At 38.1% G+C, this 20,231-nt stretch overlaps 1 protein-coding gene across 2 annotated transcripts; it reads right to left on the minus strand.

Annotated features, from left to right (window-relative positions):
• Positions 1-1,004: 1,004 nt before the first annotated feature.
• On the minus strand, positions 1,005-18,659 carry LOC126495547 (zinc finger protein 431-like). Of its 2 annotated transcripts, none has more exons than XM_050133140.1 (4): positions 18,541-18,659; positions 5,544-5,670; positions 5,292-5,352; positions 1,005-4,225 (listed from the first exon to the last, which is right to left on the minus strand). In XM_050133140.1, the coding sequence occupies exons 1-4, from the start codon at positions 18,565-18,567 to the stop codon at positions 3,334-3,336; spliced, it is 1,107 nt and encodes a 368-aa protein (XP_049989097.1). In that variant the 5' UTR covers positions 18,568-18,659; the 3' UTR covers positions 1,005-3,333. The 2 variants fall into 2 exon arrangements, with proteins under 2 accessions (XP_049989097.1, XP_049989096.1); XM_050133139.1 differs by having other exon boundaries at positions 1,005-4,309.
• Between the last annotated feature and the right edge of the window lie 1,572 nt (positions 18,660-20,231).

Consider the following 20,231-nt stretch of genomic DNA (forward strand, 5'->3'; position numbering starts at 1 on the left):
GCTCAAGAAAATAAAAGAAAAAATAATAACACAAGGGACAAGATAAAAGATTACTCTCCCATAGCAGTAATACATCCTAAAAAAAAAAAAAAAAGGTAAACTTATCCTCAGGTATACCCCAAGCATTGCCCTTTGGCCATTTGATTTGACTTCCACATGCAACAGCTCTTTGTAAATGCCTAATTGTGCAAGTCTTAGAGTCACTTCATTTTATGTCTCAGAATAACATATTCCACAAAAAAGGAATAAGGAAAAAAGTGATAGCAGTTTATCATTTTCAATTGCAAAAAGGTTTTATTATTCCAAGTGTTCTGTTTTCCTCTAGTCTACAATGAAAACATGTTTACAATCTAAAAAGACAATATTTTACTGACTTAATGTCTTTAACTCATCGGGTCGAGTTGATATACCAGTGAGAAATGTGTATGGTGTGCAAAGCTGGTAACCTAATCTTGATCACCATATAAAGAGAGCCAAAAGTCAACACAACAATCTTGTTTTATGGTCTCCACATACCAGTCAGATCTAATACCCCATAATCATATCACATACATATAACAGAAGCTTTTTTTCAAATAAATCTCATTGATTTAACATTATCTAACATCTCTGAACAATTCCCTTAGAAGGAACCAATTTATGATGAAGTAACAAATGGATAACTAATGGGGCCAGGAAGATGTATAGAACTTTAAATTATATATACATACCATTAGGATATCAAGCTATACTGTGAAATATGCAATTGAGGGCTTATTTTTCTACATTATTATACCTCTACCAGTTTGAAGAAAAGGTTGTTTCTTTTCTTCACATGAGGTTTTTAATGTTTTTTTTTATATTCTCTATTAAGCATTTTAACATTAACTTTGTTAAATGTTGACAAAAGAGCAAATGTTGGGGTACATCATCTAACCATGAACTTACACTCAAGACACTGACACATGAGAATTGTGAGGTCAAATGTATCCATAACTAATTATTGACATATAAGCTAGCCTGGATAACATTTCAAGGAAATTTGTAAAGATATGGAAAACAAAACAAAGAAAAACAATTACCTCCCCTTTCACAGACACCCTTGAAAAGCATGATCAAACACTGCCTGATATTTAGTGAACAATGTAACACTTAGATGATGGGCATCTCATTCTATATATTTCAGCAGAAAATTACCTATCTCTCAGTAAAACCAGCCACAGCAGGAATACAAAGACCACAAAATAACCTTCACTTAATGGATTCGCTAAACCTATAGAACACTTTAATATCTATCTCCGACATTGCAAATTAGAAAACATAATGCGGTCATCTCTATCATTAGTCTTGAATGATGATAGTAAATAATTATGAAAAACACATGAGACAAAAATTTCTTGAGACTATGCCAACTGTGATATCTAAAGTCTATAACAAATAATTTACATGAGGAAGGTTTGTCTTTTGTATGAGTTCTTCACTGATATCAAGATGATTAAAAAGTTTCAAAAATATTTACAGGCCTAGAAACATGAAAAAGCAGTTATATTCAGTTTATTTATCAGGTTTTTGAGAACTTCCTGTACTTCTTACTTCAGGAATACACAAGGGTTTAACCTTCTTGGGAAGAAGCATGAACATTCATATACCACGCAAACACAAGGACATCACACAATTAAAATTAAATAAAATTATTATCAAATATACCAAAAACAGACTGCAATTTTCAGTCATGAATGTTTCTCTAATAGGCATTCATCCCTGTAACCCACATGCTAAGGCATTTAAAGGTTTACTTACAGAGTTTTTCTTCAACAAGAATGGGTTCGTGTAAGAAAAGGCAAGCATGTAGACTTGAAGTTAGAGAAATTAATCTTTCTAAATTGTTGGCATCATTTGGGAAGATTTAGGAAACACAGTACCCCTGGAAGAAATATGCCATGGGGGTTGTGGCTAAGGGTGTACATCCACACATCATTTCAAGTTCCTACCCCTGGTTCCTGCTACAGAAAGAGGATGTGAGTTCTGAACATGTTTTCATGACATTTTCTTTTTTTTTTCATGACATTTTCATGGTGATCCTGTAAACCTCTGGAACCCAAAGTCAAATTAAACTCTAAATTAAAAAATTGACTTAGACATTATGCTTTATCACAGACACATAAGAGGCCCTCATACACATCTAAAAAATTTTACATTTGGATAAGTGCATTTATGTAATTGAAGAAGTGTGAAATCAATGAATTCACAGAACAACTATCCATATAATTTTACTGGTACAAACAAAGTAGAAAACTCAACAGATGGCTGACACTTGAAGATGTTTTTCTTTACAATTTTATTTACATAAATGTATGCTGCCTGAAAATATTACCAATCATGTATAGTCACATTCCCTTCAATATGAATCTTCTCAAGTCCTCAAAGAGTACTGTGATATGCAAAGGCTTTAAAAGACCTATTATTTACTAAAAGTTTTACTCTTGTATAAAGCCTACCAAGAAGAGGGAAACTTTACCACACTCATTATACTTAAAGAGTTCCTCTGGTCAGACAGTGGTGGCACACCCCTCTAATCTAGCACTAGAGAGGCAGAGACAGACAAATCTCTGAGTGCAAGGTGAGCCTCTTCTATGGGTGAGTACAAAAATAGACTGTAATACTATGGAAAAACTTTGTCTCAAAAAAAAAAAAGAGTTTCACTGCAGCTTTTTTTTTCTCAAGATTTCAAAGCCTAATGACACATATAAATGCTTTACCACATTAGCTAAATTTGTAGGGTTTATATTCAACATGTGTTCCTTGGTGGATGTAAAGACTTTACATTGATTACAGTCATAAGCTTTCTCTCCAGTATGTATTCTATTTATTTATTTATTATGTATACAATATTCTGTCTGTGTGTATGCCCGCAGGCCAGAAGAGGGCACCAGACCCGACCCCATTACAGATGTCTGTGAGCCACCATGTGGTTGCTGGGAATTGAACTCAGGACCTTTGGAAGAGCGGGCAATGCTCTTAACCTCTGATCCATCTCTCCAGCCCCTCCAGTATGTATTCTTTTGTGACGTTGGAGACTACTAACATATTAAAAGGCTTTTTCACATTGATGACATTCCTAGGGTTTTTTTTTTTCTTTCTGTATTTAAAGTTGAGAGCTCTGTGAAAAATCTTTACCACATTGCTTACATTCAAAGGGCTTCTCTTTTGTATGTGTTTTTTTTCTCTGTGAAGCTGGCCATCACATGCAAAAGCTTTATCATATTGACTACATTCATAAGAATTCACTTCAGTATGTGTTCTTTAATGATTTTGGTGACTACTAAGTTGTGAAAAGTCTTTACAACATTGATTTCATTCATAGGTTTCATGTAAAGTATGTGTTTTTTTATGTGCTTTGAGATTACTAAGTTGTGAAAAGGCTTTATCACATTCATCACATTCATATGGTTTCTCTCTAGTATGTGTTATTTTGTGTTTTTTGAGACTACTAACCTGTGAAAAGGCTTTATCACATTCATTACATTCATACGGTTTCTCTCTAGTATGTGTTCTTTTGTGTGTTTTGAGACTACTAAGTTGTGAAAAAGCTTTATCACATTGATTACATTGATAAGGTTTCTCTCCAGTATGTGTTCTTTGATGTATGCGGAGAGCACTGTTCTGTGAAAAGGCTTTATCACATTGATTACATTCAAAGGGCTTCTCTCCAGTATGTGTTCTTTTATGTACTTGAAGATGATGATTATATGCAAAGACTTTACCACATTCAGTACATTCATAGGGTTTCTCTCCAGTATGTATTCTTTCATGTCTTTGGAGTCCAGAGCGCCGTGAAAAAGCTTTATCACATTGATTACATTCAAAGGGCTTCTCTCCACTATGTGTTCTTTCATGTCTGGGAAGCAGGTCATGACTTGCAAATGCTTTACTACATTGATTACACTGATAAGGTTTTTCTCCAGTATATGTTCTTTGGTGTAGTTGGAGAGTATAGTTCTGTGACAAGGCTTTATCACATTGATTGCATGTGTAGGGTTTCTTCCCAGAATGTGGTTTTTTATGTTTTTGAAGCTGACCATGACTGGCAAGAACTTTACTGCATTGATTACACTCATAGTGTTTCTCTCCAGCATGTGTTCTTTTAAATATTTGAGGACAACTGCGACATGCCAAGGCTTCATCATGTTGAATACAATCATATGGGTTCTCTGAAGAATGAATTTTTTCATGCCTGTGAAGAAAACTGTAACATGCAAAGGATTTAACACATTGTGTATATTCAGAGGGTTTCTCTCCGGTATGGCTTCTTTCATACCTGCAAAGATAACTGGAACATATAAAAAATTTATCACATGCATTACTCTAGTGAATCTTATCTGTATGAATTAATTTTATATGAGACTTTTTATGTATTTGAAAAAACTAGAACTACTCAGTTTTAAATAAGCTTTACCAAACTTATTTCATTCTAAGATTTTCTTATAGTTTAATAGATACTGCATAAGAAAGAGAACTAGGATAAACAAAATAAGTACACAGTCCAACACTCATAGGGCTTTTCTTCAGTGAGAGTTTGCTGATGTCTTTCCAATTAAGTTGGAAAACTAATTAAATATAACCTTGTATCACATTCAACATGTCTACCCAAGGTTGAAATACTAAATTTCTTTCATATTTTCTCATTATTCTGAGAGAGTTCCAGTCATTCTTCACATATTCACATGCTCACTTGCTTGTGTTCAGAGTGACATATGATATTCTTATGAAAGGAAGAACAAATAAATGATTTTTTCCATTGAATTCACACAATTTGAGATTTTGTCCCTCACAAACATGTGGAGTAGGGATTTAGGTTTCTCCACAGAAGCCTTTTTGACTTTCATAAACTAACCATTTCAATAAGGTTAGCAAAGCCACAGGTATATGAGTAACTCTAGCTTTACTACAGACTTTATTTCTCATACAGATTTGGACATATACTTATCATCTATTCAATGTGTATGCCTTGTGCAGTACTGGAGTTGCATAAACTATATGAATTGGCATTTCTATGGAATAGTTCTCATGGGGCTATGATTCAATTGGTGGTATCAGTAAAACATTGTTTCCTTATCTTCTTTTTTTTGAGAGGAATGCCTTGAAAACACCAAACAGCTACCCGATATGGAGGCATATGACTGTGAGAAATTGATAATGATCAATACATTTCAAGCTGTTCTTATTTATTACTGTTGTCTTGCTTTAAATCTGCCAGGACACATTAATTTTTTTTCAAGGGAAATTTGTATCAAAATTTACATAAAAATTACCTTCCATGTCTTCTAGCACTTTGACAATGTTCTTTGAAATTATGATCTTCCCAACTATAGCCTAAAACATAGTACCAGAAAATGGATGATATATTATTGGAAATTGTGCAAAATGTACTATCATAAATGAACAATGCAGTATTTATTCAGCTCATTCTTATTCTTTCTTAAACAAAACTATGCAAGAGAATCAATAACTAAGGCACAGTTGTCCCTTTACATTAAAATGTGAAGGAAAGTTCACAGTCTTACCTATGGCTGTGAGGTTCCTGTATGTCTCCAGCATCACATCTTTATAGAGACTCTTCTGAGAAGGATTGAGCAAGGCCCACTCATCCCGAGTGAAGTCAATGTGCACATCATCATAGGTCACTGCATTCTAGAATAATCCAAACAATAGTAAAACAAAGTGTGAACCTGACATTGTAAATGAATACTTCTTTTACTGTAATATATTCACATAATTCTTATGCTTCCTACAGTTCTTTCATGAAATAATGTAATCACCACTCACTCTAGAAATGAGCTGAAGAGGAGGCATATATGTGCCATTCCTTGGCCCATTACATAGGATACAGCCGTGAGAAAGAAATGGCAATGAACAGACATACAGACAGAGACAAGCAAGCAGATCAACACTACTGAGAACACATCAGAAAAATAGTGTGGATGATTATTAACTAGAAAAGAGATGGGAAACTTGGGTATATTGGCTCATATCTTAATACCAGCACTCAATGTAAAAGCAGATGAATTAAATTAAGTTGGGTTGGATGCCAGTCAAAACCTATTACAGGTAAGCCAGAGTTACACATTAATAAAACCCTGTCTTCTCACCAAAAATCATTTAAACAACAAAATGTAAAAAGAAATCAGAGGTTTTTACTGAAGTTCCTACAAAATGTTTTGCATTCATGTAGTCCTGCATTCATCATCCAGAACCTGCCATGGCCCAGTTACATTGTAGCATAATAAAACCTTACTAAAAAGGAGTAAATGTTGAACAGTTAGAAATGGACCAAAGAAAACATAAGCACTGTAAATACTGATCATAAATATGATAGGGAAGTAAAATTGGCTCAGCACTTAAGTGGTCTTGCTGGTCTTGCGGAGAAGTGTGCTCAATTGCAAGTACTTAGGGTTTATAACTATCCATTACTTTAGCTTTGTGTGTTCTGAGGCCTCTTCTGACCACTATGAGGAATAGGCATACATTTGGTACATACCCATGTGTATCAAAATAAACGCATTCTCATTCAATAGAATTAAAAAAAAAAAAACAGGTAGAATGTCACACATCTCCAATCCATTGGTTCAGAAGACACAGGTATTAATGTCATGGATACTGTTATCCTGGAAAAGAGAAGGATACCCTCCACCACAGTTCAAAATTAAGACATAGGGATTTTCAGCACAGCAGCAAATGATTGGAATTTACAAAAATCTACATTCCAAACACATCAGTCAATAAAAAACATAAAACAAAGCATGTTCTCCACTATTAATTTCTCTGTGCAGAGGGATATATCTCTCAGTGGATGTCATGATAGTCTAAGGAGATACTTTCAGGACAGCCAGAGTTACAAACAAAAACATTGTCTTTCAGAAACAAAACTAAAAATAAAAATTTAAAATAAAAATCAGAGCAGCAAAAATGATTAACACTGAATAGCAATTGCTTCAACTGTGTGTTTTGTCATTTAGTGACACCATCTATAATAGTGGTGAAGTCATGGCAGCAGGACACAAACAACCAGATATGAGTTGAAGCTATAAACATGTAAATCCAATCCCCAATGTGGAATTTCATTAAAAAGCCTTCTCCTAGTAAAGGTTCCACAAATACAACAAAAAAGGGCACCAAGGAAAGACAAGTGTTCAAATACCTCATTATATCTTGGAGCTTTTCCTTCAATCAACTACATTCTGACCCAGATCTCTAAATGGCCATAGTCACCTCATGATGTAAAAGTATTTAGTCTAACTTCAATGATTGTCATAGGCTGCAACAGTCCCTGAAATGTTTAAATGTGAAGTCTTTTATAACATTTATGATAATGAATTGACTTGGCCATACCCAGACCAAAAAACCCACACCTCCTACTACTGCCACTCCGTAGGAGATTATGGAGGCCAACTACATTCAAACCACCACAGAGATGTAGCTGAATTTTGAGATAGATAGATTCCCAATTATCTGAAGAACTGCCACATTGATTTCCATAATGGCTATACAGGTTTGCAATCCCAGCAGCAATGGGGGAGTGTTCCCTTTATTCCACATTCTTGCCAGCATGAGATGCCACTTGTGTTATTGGTCTTAGCCATTCTGACAGGTATAAGATGAATTTTTAAGGTAGTTTTGCTTTACATTCCCTTGATGGCTAAGGATGTTGAAAATTTACTTAAGTGTCTTTAAGCCAGTTTAGATTCAATATATTGAGAATTCTTTGTTTAATTCCAAACTGCATTTTTATTTGATTAATTTATTTGTTGATGTGTAGCATCTTGAGTTTTTTTTCCTTCTGAGCAAGTAAATGTTAATCACATTAACTAACATGATATATACCCAATGTAAATTGATATTAGCTGTTGAATAAAGAATAATCACAGTACAATCAACAAACCCAGAGAGAATAAGTAACAAGGATGGCTGTAGTAGAGGGTGCATAGAGGCCTCCTGCAAAGAGGAACTAGACTAGATTTTGTGGTTGAACTTGGAACAAGAAAAGAAAGTATCAGGGGTGGTGTGGAAACAGTGCAGTAGCAACTTTCTACAAGCTAAAAGGTGATTCTAGTGAAGACTCCCAGTAACTCAGATATGGAGCCTGAACTAGTCATCTTTTGTAATCACATACGGTCCACACTGGTTGGACGAGAAAACCATAAAATATTTGACACAAACTTGTTATGTCTGTAAGATATACCAGGAAAATGGTGGCTCAAGTTTGGTATAGTGTCAAACCAATGACTGGCCTAAATTGAGGCCCAAGGTTGCCAGGATGAAAGCCTACAGGGCAGGAATCAGAAAATGGATGGCTCAGAGTACTAAAGTAAAACCAAATACAAGTAACAAAAAAGAAAAAAAAAAGTCAATATAATGATAACTAACTCTATGTCCAACAGCTCTCCCACTCTCCAATTTTGTTCAGCTTTGTTGAGTCCAACACACATCTTATTCGTTGGCTGGTTTCACTCCCCATTAGCAGCTCTCCTCATCAGATATCCTATGAACCTGGCATCTTGCATAATTAAAAAATTCCATCCTTCCAATATCTAAGATTCACTTATGATCTCCCAGGCTCCTCCACAGGTCTTGTTAATACACTGACTCTGTCCTCTGTAGTATATACAGCTGGTCTTATAGACTCTGGATGACTCAATTCCACTGACACTGCTGTTCTTGCTCATCACATAACAGTGCTGGCTTCTACAAAACACTGGGGTCTTCTGTTGCAACTGGGCTGCATTTTCACCAGTAGTCTCTCATAGGATCTCTTCAGGGTGTCACGTCTCAACTTTTTGGCATGTCCTTTACAGTCCTGGGCCTTCAAGTGCCAGTAAGACTGCACCTTCTCCAATGGACTTTCTTGCCATCCCAAAGTGCCATGCCTCACATTCATCCATACCTTCAAAACCAGTACTACCATATGGACATATTACCAAGTCCATCTACCAGCATGAGGTACAACCTTGGCTACCTTTGGAAGACAGCTTCTCTGTACTCTTAGGAAACACTTCCCAGACATTTCACATCAGCGAAGTTAGTCTCTTAACTCCAGCCAACCAGAATCATGTACCCAGCAAAGTAGAATTTTGCTTAAATTCATCTGATAACTTGCTCATCACAGCTGATACTTAAGACCCAGCCAACCAGAACCAGAGGATCTAAATGTCTTTATCCTATCATTAAGACTTAAGCCAGAAGCACGTGACCAAAGCTGTCAGGTTCTGCTGCTCACTGGGGCTGGAACTTGGCCCCTTGTTTAATTATATTTCACCAGCTTTCTTTCTTTTACTGCCTAAGCTTGGCTGTCCTGAAAATTGCTCCTTAGACCAGGTTGACCTTGAATTTGCAGAGATAAGTCACTCTCTCCAAAGGCTAGGATTGAAGGCAAGTGCCAACACTCCCTTTATTCCATTTCTTAATCTGTTTATGTCCTTGAACAACGAATTTAGCTGCAATTCTACTTTTTGGGGCCCCTTTTTCCTCAAGCAAATTTTCTTTTTCTGCTGCTCCTTTCATTATATATCTTCAGTAGAGTTACCAACTATATCCACATGACAGTCTATCCTAGTCTATTTTGAGAATTCTTCTGCCAATGGAATAATCAAAACCATTTTACTTTAGCCTCAGGTAGGTTCTTTGGATGGAGGCAAATTGCAGCCACTTCCATCACCAAAATATCACAAGGATAATTTCTAGGCAACATACTAAAACCCTACTCTCAAATTTCTTGAGCTGGCTCCCAATATTTCATATTATTATCAAGGTCACTCTCTCCCATGCTCCTCTTAGTATAGTCAATTATGCTGTCTTTAATGCATTTAAAACTTTTCCTAATCCAAAGTCCCAAAGTTCATATTATTTCAAGCAAAAGTATGGTCAGGCCTAGTACAGCAATACCCCAGTCCCTGGGACCAATTTCTGTTTTAGTTAGGTTTTTATTTCCATGAAGGATCACACTGATCATTCAAACTCTTATAATGAAAACATTTCATTGAGGTGGCTCACTTACAATATCAGAAGTTGAGTCAATTATCATCATGGCTGAGAGCATACATGCGGAGAGCCAGGTATGACACTGGAGCCTGTAGTACCTCCATCTTGGCTCAGTGGCAACACGAAGTCATCTGACATACTTCCTCTGACTAGTCTATGCCCACACCAAAACGGCCACACCTCCCACTACTTCCACTCCCTCTTTAATTATGGGGGCCAACTCCATTCAAACTACCACAGTGGTATAGCTGAGTCTTGAGGTAGATAGATTCCCAATGATCTAAAGAACTGCCATATTGATTTCCAAAATGGCTTTACAGGTTTGCAATCCCAGCAGCAATGTGGAAGTGTCCCCTTTATTCCACATTCTTGCCAGTATGAGATGTCACTTGTGTTATTGGTCTTAGCCATTCTGACAGGTATAAGATGAATTCTTAAGGTAGTTTTGATTTGCATTCCCTTGATGGCTAAGGGTGTTGAAAATTTACTTAAGTGTTTTTAAGCTAGTTTAAATCCAGCTATTTAGAATTCACTGCTTTAATCTTTACCACACTTTTTTTTGATCATTTATGTTGTTGATATCTACTTTCATGAGGTCGTTTTTTTATTCTGAGCAAGTAAATCTGGAACCACACAGACAAACATGATGTATACTCACATGTAAGTGCATATTAGCTATTCAATAAGGAATCATCACAGTACAATTCACAGACCCACAGAGGATAAGTAATAAGGATGGCTGTAGCAGGCGATGCACTGATTTCCCATGAGAAGAAGAAACAGACTAGGTTTTATGGGTGGACTGGGAGCACCAATGGGGAGGATCTTAGGAGTAATGGAAGGAAAGTGGGAAAGAATACAGGGAGAGATGACTGGAAAAGGAAAGCTTTTAGGGTTGACATAGAAACATAGTTCAGTGGAAAACTTCTGCAAAATATGACAGTGACCCTAATGAGTACTCCCAGTAACTAATAATATGGAGCCTGAAGCAGCCATCTTCTGTAATGACATATAGCTCCCAGTGGTGGGATTGGAAAAGAAAGCCAACCATAAAATATTTGACACACACTTGTGTTGTCTGAAAGATATACCAGAGAATTGGTGACTTAAATTAATCTTGTAGCAAACCAATGACTGGAGCAAATTGAGGCCCAAGCCAAAAGAGGTAACCCATGACCAACATTACCTGGATGGCAATGAATGAATGAATGAATAAGAAGTTTGATGCCTCAGGGATTTAGAGCAGAACAAAATAGAAGTAGCAAAAAAAAAAAAACAATGGCCAATATAATGATTCCTAGCTGTACTCTGATATAATCAAAGATTGCTTGCTTCCTGGTCTAATTGTCATCAGAGGGGTTTCCTCTGATAAATAATGGTGGCAAAAACAGAGAACTTCACCCACACACTAGCTGAAGCACTTAAAAGGATGGAGAAATTTGGATGGGGGTTTCATAGAAGTCAGAGGTGTTAAGGATGCCAGAAAAACACAGCCCACAGAAGCAACTAAGAAGGGATCATAAGGGCTCAAAGAGTCTGACAGAGCAATTATGGATCTTACAGGGTCTGAGTCCTATCCTTCCCTTTTCTTGGTGATTTTGTGGGACTCTTAACAGTAAGAGTGTGATTGTTTCTGACTCTTTTGCTTTCTCTTGGGACTATTTTCCTCATACTAGGTTGCTTAATCCTCCATGGATATGAAGGATTGTGCCTAGTCTTATTGTATTTTGTCATGATGTTCAGTTGACATCCCTGGGAGGCAGGCCCTCTCTGAAGAGGAAGAAATGAACAGTGGATCTGGGACAGTGGGAAAGTTGGGGACTAGAAAGAATAGACATAGTTGTCGATGTGGTCAATGTGTACTATAGGAGAGAAGAATAAAAAAAGAGAATAAATAAAAAGAAATGAAAAGTCTAACTTCATGATCCCCACAATCTTTTTTTTTTGCAGTTTTCTTTTTTTTAATATTTTATTTATTTATTATGCATACAATATTCTGTCTGTCTGTATGTCTGCAGGCCAGAAGAGGGCACCAGATCTCATTACAGATGGTTGTAAGTCACCATGTGGTTGCCGGGAATTGAACTCAGGACCTTTGGAAGAGCAGGCAATGCTCTTAACCACTGAGCCATCTCTCCAGCCCCATCCCCACAATCTTAAACAGCTCCAACGCCATTAAAATATCCAAAGTCCCCTCTGATCCTTAAGACAGAATATTGTCTTGTGACATCTTGTAAAATTTAAAAAAAAAACAAAGTAACTTTTTCAAACATACAAGGACACTGGATTTTTCCCCCATTTAAAAAGTGAGGAATGTGACTTGCTGTGTTCCAGCCCCCAACTTGGGCAGGCATTCCTACTCACATACAGATTACAGCAGCCAGAAGAACACTTAGGCTACCAGTCCATGAAATTTCTCCATTTCTTTAGTTTCCAGAGACATAATCCCCTAACAAAAGTCCAGCCACCACCCCCAACTGGGTGTGAATCCTTTGCTCAAGAGCAGGCTATGCTAGCCAGAAGGAAAGGTACTTGAACTCAGACAAAGACTCCCTGTTGAAACAGAGTCCACACCAGACATTAGAAATCCAGGCAGACTGCCCACCCATGGATCTCCTCCACTCTTTGAATAGCTCCCCAAACATTATCCCTACTCCCACCTGCCTTCTTGTCACTGTGTCCTAGCTCCCAACATGGGTGGAGATACTGTTTGTAAAAAAGAAACATGAGCTGTGAGAGGTCCATGTAGGCCACAGACATCCCCACTCTCAAAGTTCCCCACACCACACTGTCCCCCATCCCTCCTTCATATTTCCCCAGCCCCCAATTTGCGCAAAGACTCCCTGAAAGCCTGACAGAACCCAGACCACACCTGTCACCAGATTTCCAGCTGCAAACATGATCGTGGGGAACCTCTGTTGAACCACAGGCTACAGAGACCAGAAGAACAAAGAGCAAATAGAAACCAAAAAATAAACATCAATTCAAAAGAGACAAAATGAGAAATATAAATGTAGATTCATAATCATCACAAACCCAGCTACATAGAGGGCAGCTTAAGAAGCAAACAACAGCCAGGGCAATCCGTCTTCATCAGAACCCAACTATCTTACTACAACAAGCCGTCAATATTCTAACATAGCCATAGCATCAGTAACACCGTGTAAGAGATGTCTCTGACTCTTTTACTTGGTCTTGGGACTCTATTCCTCCTATTGGGTTACCTCTTCAGGCCTTTATATGAGGGTTTATGTCTAGTCTTATTATAACTTGATATGCCATGTTTGGTTGGTATCCCTGGATCTCGAGATCTCTTTAAAGAAGGGAAATGGAGAAGGGGATCTGGAGAAAAATTGAGCAAGGAAGGGAACTGAGAGGAGTGAATAGGGTGACTGTAGTTGAGATGAATTCTGTGAGAGAAGAATTTTAAAAAGAAAAGAAAAGAAAGAGGAATGCAGAGACAGTGGGGAGGATTGGCCAAAGCAAGATTATAAACCAACAGGTCAAAATTCTGTATTTCTTTCTCAGAGACAAGGAGCTTCAACCTCAAAGAACTTAAATAGTTTTATCCCTGTAACTTTTCCTTCATGTCTCTCATTTGTTATTTACACTCTCTGTATGCATCTATCCAAGGCAAATGCTTCATAGTTTAGTATGTGAGTATCTGATTTTCTCAAAAGAACACAAGATTCATCGTCACAGCTTCATGCAAAAAACTATCAAAGGCTCCTGACTTGGATACTGACCCTGCCAAACATAGACGGGTTTACCGGTGCTGAACTAAAACCACAGAGGAAAAATCCATAACCTTTACATTTGGCATCTTTATTGTTCCCAGAACCAGAACAACATGGGTGATTAAGGCAAGTTTGGCTACTAAGTTGTAATGGACCCATCCAGAGTTGCTTGGACCAGAGTTGCAGCAGGTTTTGTAGAAAGTTGATTCCTGGAACTTGGAATCACATTGTTTACTCCTTCCGTTAACTGAAGGTCAAGCTAGATGGAATCTTATACCCTTAGAGCACCTTGCTTGGCTTCCACTCTAGAGCAATGGGCTTTTCTTTAATGGTGACAATCGACTTGAAAATTTTTATCTGTTTCTCAACAAAACTCCCATTTGAAACTCCCCAATGCTTTTTTCCTCTATCAAACAGACTTTTCATTTCTTTCTTTTTTTAAAAAATATTTATTTATTGTGTATACAATATTCTTTCTACGTGTATGCCTGTAGGCCAGAAGACGGCACCAGACCTCATTACAGATGGTTGTGAGCCACCATGTGGTTGCTAGGAATTGAACTCAGGACCTTTGGAAGAGCAGGCAGTGCTCTTAACCACTGAGCCATCTCTCCAGCCCTTTTCATTTCTTTCTATACATCCTGTTTCAATATTCACTGTAGACCTGAATGAGTCATCAATAATAACCATCCCACTGCCATCAACACTTTACCTAAGAAATCAGCACTTTAATATGTTTTAATTTACTCTTACACATTACTCAGGTAATAGAGAAAGAAGAATTATTTGGGGCAAATATATAATACAAATGACCTCTAGCTTAATTTTCATAGAGTCTATTTCCCACTGGAGAAATGCTATAAGCTCAATCTTCACTGTCTGAATTACTCTCAAGATTCCCACCTTCATAGTCCCATAATAATAACTAGTGTAGCTCTTTATACAAATTTTAGAGTTTATGCCAAGTAAAGTCATAATATCTTCAACAATCCTCCAAAAGTCCCTAATCCCAGGAACTTTACAGCAACAAAAAAATCACTCTGATGTACCACATCTTGTTATAACTTGCTTTTTACTTACTGGATTAAATTCTAACCAAAAGCATCTCAGGGTTTATTGGACTGATACTGTCACCACAACCCATCATTGTGGAAACTTAGGATAGAAACTCAAGTTAGCAACCGAAGTAAAAAACAACAACAACAAAAAAAAAACACATGGTAAATTGTTTTTATTAGCTTTTTCTCACTTAGTCACTGTCTCATGCTCAGCTAGTTCTCTTACCCAGTTCAGCCCCACTTCTGTATGAGTGTTGCCATACTCAGTGGAAGAGCCTTCCTACATCAGTAATCAATCAACCCAATTTCTCAAAGACTTGGTAACTAGTGATTTTGAGTGTTCATGCCCTCAACTGATGTTTCCTCAGAAGACTCTAGGCTACATATGCTGACAGGTGAATCCACTTCAAAGAGACCATAATATATTAGAAAGTTTTAAAAATCAAAACCAGTGTGTTAACCACATCAATCACTTAAGGAGCAGAAAAACATCATCAAGATAGCAACAACTGGAAAACACAGATATCCATAGAAATAGTGAAAGGCAAGACTCTAAATTCAAGAAAAAAAAACTGTCTCTCCACAGTATTTCAGTTTGTCAGAAAATTGTTAATCATCCTACCTCAAGAACCAGCAATACCACACTTTGCCATATACCAAAGGATGTCAATGATACCACAAGGGCATTTGCTCAACTATGTTCATACCGGGATTATTTGTAATAGCCAGAATCTGGAAACAACCTTGATGCCCCTCAACCAAAGAATGGATAAAAGAAAATGTGGCACATTTATACAATGGAGTAAGACTCAATGGTAAAATAAACAATGACATCTTGCAATGGAAATGGATGGAACTAGAAAATGCCATCCTGTTTGAGGTAACCCAGACTCAAAATCAAGAAAACAGTATTACTCAATTCAAAGTAGATACTACATATAAAGCAAAGGAAAACCAGTCTATAGTTCACAACCACAGAGAAGTTAGGTAATAAGGAGAACCTAACAGAAACATATGTGGATCCACCTGGAAAGGGGAAATAGACAAGATCTCCTGAGTAAATAGGGACAACAGTCCTGTTAGGCAAGGTCATAACAGTTTACAGAGATCTTGTATTTTGGTTCAAGTAGTAAAACTACAACAATTGGGCTTCTTGATAAAGTCAGTTCTTTATCCAGATTTTTCATTGCTTTTGTCTGTGGACTCCCAAAAATGGCCACTCATGCCATTTATCAATCATCTAAAACTGATTACAAAACTCCATATTGCTAATGGACTTGAGTACCAGCCCGAATAACCCCTCAGGGTTCAGAACTGCATACCTACGGCAAGCATGGATCTCAGGGTAAAATATTCACTCAAGTACATTACCTCGGCATCTTCTTTATTTTTTATGCTAGAGGAAAAATGAAGAGAAGGGGGCATGGAGGAGAGGGAGAATAAGGATAAGAAAGAAGGAGAGTAAGGGGAAGTAGTATAAGTAGGGGAGGAGAAGAAGAAGAAGAGTAAGGGCAGATCTCCATGGGAATTCTAGTTTTAACAGACGTGGTTAAAAAAATCCATAGGCAAGGACAATAATAATATGCATATCAAGATCACAAAAAGTGGCAGGTAGAACCTGACAAAGCAGTACTCCAGAATAGGTGACCTGACCTAGGAAAAAGCCAGCATCCAAAGGGAAGATTCTGACATTCCAATCCCTAAGATAAAGTTATTAAACATCCCTGAATCCTTGATTCACCCATAGTCCTCATCTAATCTCTGCTATGATACACACCTCTGGGACACCCAGATTTGTTTGTTAGCAAAGGTGGGGCATGCTGCCTTCCTGCTCAGTGTCTGTCTTCTATAGAAATTTCTATGTGGTCTGCTTAGCAGGTAATTTTGTGGGACTGACTCTATGTAAATTTGACTATTTGAACAAAGAGTGAAGCCATTGCTCCAAGGCCTCATTGTGTGGGGAAACTGAGCAAGGACAGTCCACTGATCAAGCAGAGGTTGCTCTGCTGTGGTGTTCTGGGAATGAGGCCCATTTCAAAGGAAAGAATCTTGGCTTAACAAGTATTTTACAGATATGATGGTGACTTTTACAAAAGACAAGTGTTCCCACAGCTCTGCAAAATAGGTTGTTCCATGTGGATGAGTACATATACAGTTCCCATGGATCTGCTTATTGGTCTGTGCAATGACTGTATACTCTTGTGGGCTCCAATAAATTTTAACAGCTATGAAAGCAGTACGTCTCTCATGATGCTTCCTTCCCTCCCCTTTCTGCACTCTGCCTTCAACAGCTACAGAGTAGGTAAATGGACTCAATTATTTCACATGTCTCTCTTCAATAGTGAGTCCACAGGAAAAGTCAAATGGATTAGAGGACTCTCATTAACTGGTGGTCTCTTTTTCCTTCTCAATGACCAGTCAAAGCCCAGCCTGGAAGGAGCTGCAAGAGTGTTTTCCCAGCAGAGGGCAGCAGAGGCAGAATTAGCTGTGTTCAAAGCAATTCTCAGGTACAGAATGTGGGGGCAAGCCTGAGCTAGAAAACTCACTGGTATAAAGAGAAATCAGTAAATCAATAGCACTTGGAAAAAAACAGGAATATAATCCTTAATAACACTAGGCTGTTTCTAGCTCTGCTAGGAGTGTCCCTGGGCTTGAGAAGGAGCTATGTTCCTTCTCCACGAGTCGGACCCTAAATGGAAAGACATCAGTGATCAAGCCAGCACTCAACACAATAGTGTTTTTCTTTTCAAATACTTGTCACCTTGTCTCATCATGTGCATTGCGTAGAATTATAATTATCTCAAAAAAAAAAAAAAAAAGAAACGGGAACTTTAAGTCACAGCATGTCCTAATGTTCATTATGATCCTATAATGCTCCCCTTAAGTAGCAGGTTAAAGGTTTGTGATTGATATAGTGATGGGTGTGGTGGCTGTTTATAAATCATTGGTGTCTTTGTCATCATTTAGAGGTCAAATGTTTGAACAATCCTTGTAAACAACTTTGTATTCTAGCATTCGAATCTCTAACAGGCCTAGTTAGCATACTACTTAACTTGGATAATTTAGAGGCAATTCTACCTCAGGAAAATATCTCATAAGAATTGGTTTGGCCGGGCGGTGGTGGCGCACGCCTTTAATCCCAGCACTCGGGAGGCAGAGGCAGGCGGATCTCTGTGAGTTCGAGACCAGCCTGGTCTACAAGAGCTAGTTCCAGGACAGCCTCCAAAACCACAGAGAAACCCTGTCTCGAAAAACCAAAAAAAAAAAAAAAAAAAAAAAAAAAAAAAAGAATTGGTAACGCCCTTATATCAACAATTCTTACTCTTCGGCACCACAGGTTAGTGGTGGAGTGGGAACGAATGCAAGGATGCCATTTACAAACGCCACAAAATTAACTCCAAACGCATCTTACTCCTCAATGTTAAATGCAAAGGGCAAAGCTTCTGAAAAATATTAGAAAAACTAGGAATCTCCACATTTGGGACCTTGCCTTCCATACTTATCAAAATGTGGACCACAGAGATGTTTCTAACACACAGTTGCAGCCCACAGAGGGAAGTTATTTATAGGAAAGAATTGTTTCCTGGGAGTTGCAAGGACCACATGGGACCTCAGAGAACACTGATCGTAGCAGCAGATTCCTACCCTGGCACGGCGAGGGCCTGCCACACTGTCTCCCATGGCTCACGGATCTCTCTTCCCCCATCTGGGAAGAGCAACCCCTTACTCACCATGCTGTGGCTTCCTGGCTCACCCATGTTCTCCTCACAGCACCCTGCAGTAGCGCTCACAGCACAGAAAGCAATCCCCTGACGCCTGCTCTGCTGTAAAATCAAGCCGGCAACATGGCGCCAGGAAGTGACCCGCAAGACTTCTGACTGACAGGTCTGCCTGGAGTCCCTGATTGGCTAGTGAGGCTTGAGTGACAGGAGCAACTCCCTGAGACTTACAGTATATTTAAAGAAACAGCGCAGGGTTATTTGGCTGTGTTTTACACCCCAGACCCAGACTTTTACAGATCTGCAGACATGTGAATTTCAATATCACTTATGCCTTTCTCAAGTACATGACACAGCTATCTTCCTGCAATCCACAATCAAATTGCCTTCTTCCTCCTGGACATGATGTGACTAGCTAGCACAGCCCATTCATGACACAATGTGGAGTAGACTGATTTTCCTGTTCAAAAAATGAACGGTGCACAGAATGCTAATAAGTACAGATTTTAGGAAACCAAAGATGATTTTGTTCTGTGACTTCACGCTGACATCAAGAGTCACAGGCACTTCTGACAGCCATGAGAGCAACCCAAGCACCAAATTCCATCCAAGATGATATATTTTTCTCCTGCCAGAAAAGTGGGTAAAAGCTCCACTGCATTGCTGTATTAGTTCTGAATTTCTGGTCAAACTCTTTACTAAACATTAATAATAAAAAGTGTAGTCTATATGGTAAGTTGAATACTTAAAGAATATGGGGCTAGGAAGAATGATTTCATGGGCACTATGGTGAGCCAGGACATTTTCCTCAGGGGGCAAGTGAAAAATTACTTGCATTATTCCAGGTTCTCTACCTGAACAGGACTGGTAGACAGAACTTTCCGTGTATGTAGAAAGTATATTTATTAGAAGTTCTCAGAGGCTGTGGTCCAGTTATTCTAACAATGGCTCCCTACCAAAGGAAAGCTGAAGAATTCAGGTTTTTTTTTTTTTTTTTTGGTCCATGAATCAGGAGTGTCAGCAGGTTTTCAGTATCCAGGAGGATTTTTGAAGAAGTAGGCTTTACTGCTATGAAAGGAATGAACTTGGTAGCCAGAGTTATGTCAAGCAGGTAAATAGAGAGAATGCTTTCTTCTTTAATATCCCTATATAAATAGACTGCCACCAAAAGGTGTGATCCAGATTATAGGTGGAATTTTTTTGATTGATTATTTTCTTGATTTTTGTTTTCTCGAGACATTGTTTATCTGTGTTGGCCTGTATCACATTCTCTAGACCAGGCTGGTCACAAACCCTGAAAATCCAAGTGCTTCTACTTCCAGAATTCTTGGATTAAACTGCACATTACCATCAAGCTGCGAAAGGTGGTTCTTATCACATCAATAGATAATGACTAAAGATGGGCCTTCCCATTTCAAAACCTTCAATAAAAGAAACCCCTTATTGGTGTACCCTGTTGTTCAGTTTTACTTCCAGAGGTAGTCAGCTTGACTAGACAGAATATCCAACACAGCAGCCAAGACAAAAGAAATGAATAAAATTTCTCACTTCAACTGACAAGTAGACTATGTGTATTATTTCCAAAGCAATGCTTTTCCTAAAAAAGGAATGCATGGGGATTTTACTTAGGGAGTGTGGGCATGTTCCTGTGGAGTTCTCCCTACCTCCTAAACATAGTCTGCCAACAAATCCACCTCAACAAA

This window comes from Alexandromys fortis, unplaced genomic scaffold (assembly GCF_014885135.2).
Source record: "Alexandromys fortis isolate MF-2015 unplaced genomic scaffold, M_Fortis_MF-2015_v1.1 scaffold_502, whole genome shotgun sequence".
In the NCBI taxonomy this organism is placed as follows: Eukaryota; Metazoa; Chordata; class Mammalia; order Rodentia; family Cricetidae; genus Alexandromys; species Alexandromys fortis.

Coding starts and splice junctions, on each gene's coding strand:
- LOC126495547 (XM_050133139.1), bottom strand. CDS start 18,567: ATGGGTGAGCCAGGAAGCCACAGCATG. Junction 5,671..18,540: donor AGCCAGGAAGCCACAGCATG/GTGAGTAAGGGG, acceptor GGATTATTCTAG/AATGCAGTGACCTATGATGA. Junction 4,310..5,291: donor AGTGCTAGAAGACATGGAAG/GTAATTTTTATG, acceptor TATATGTTCCAG/TTATCTTTGCAGGTATGAAA.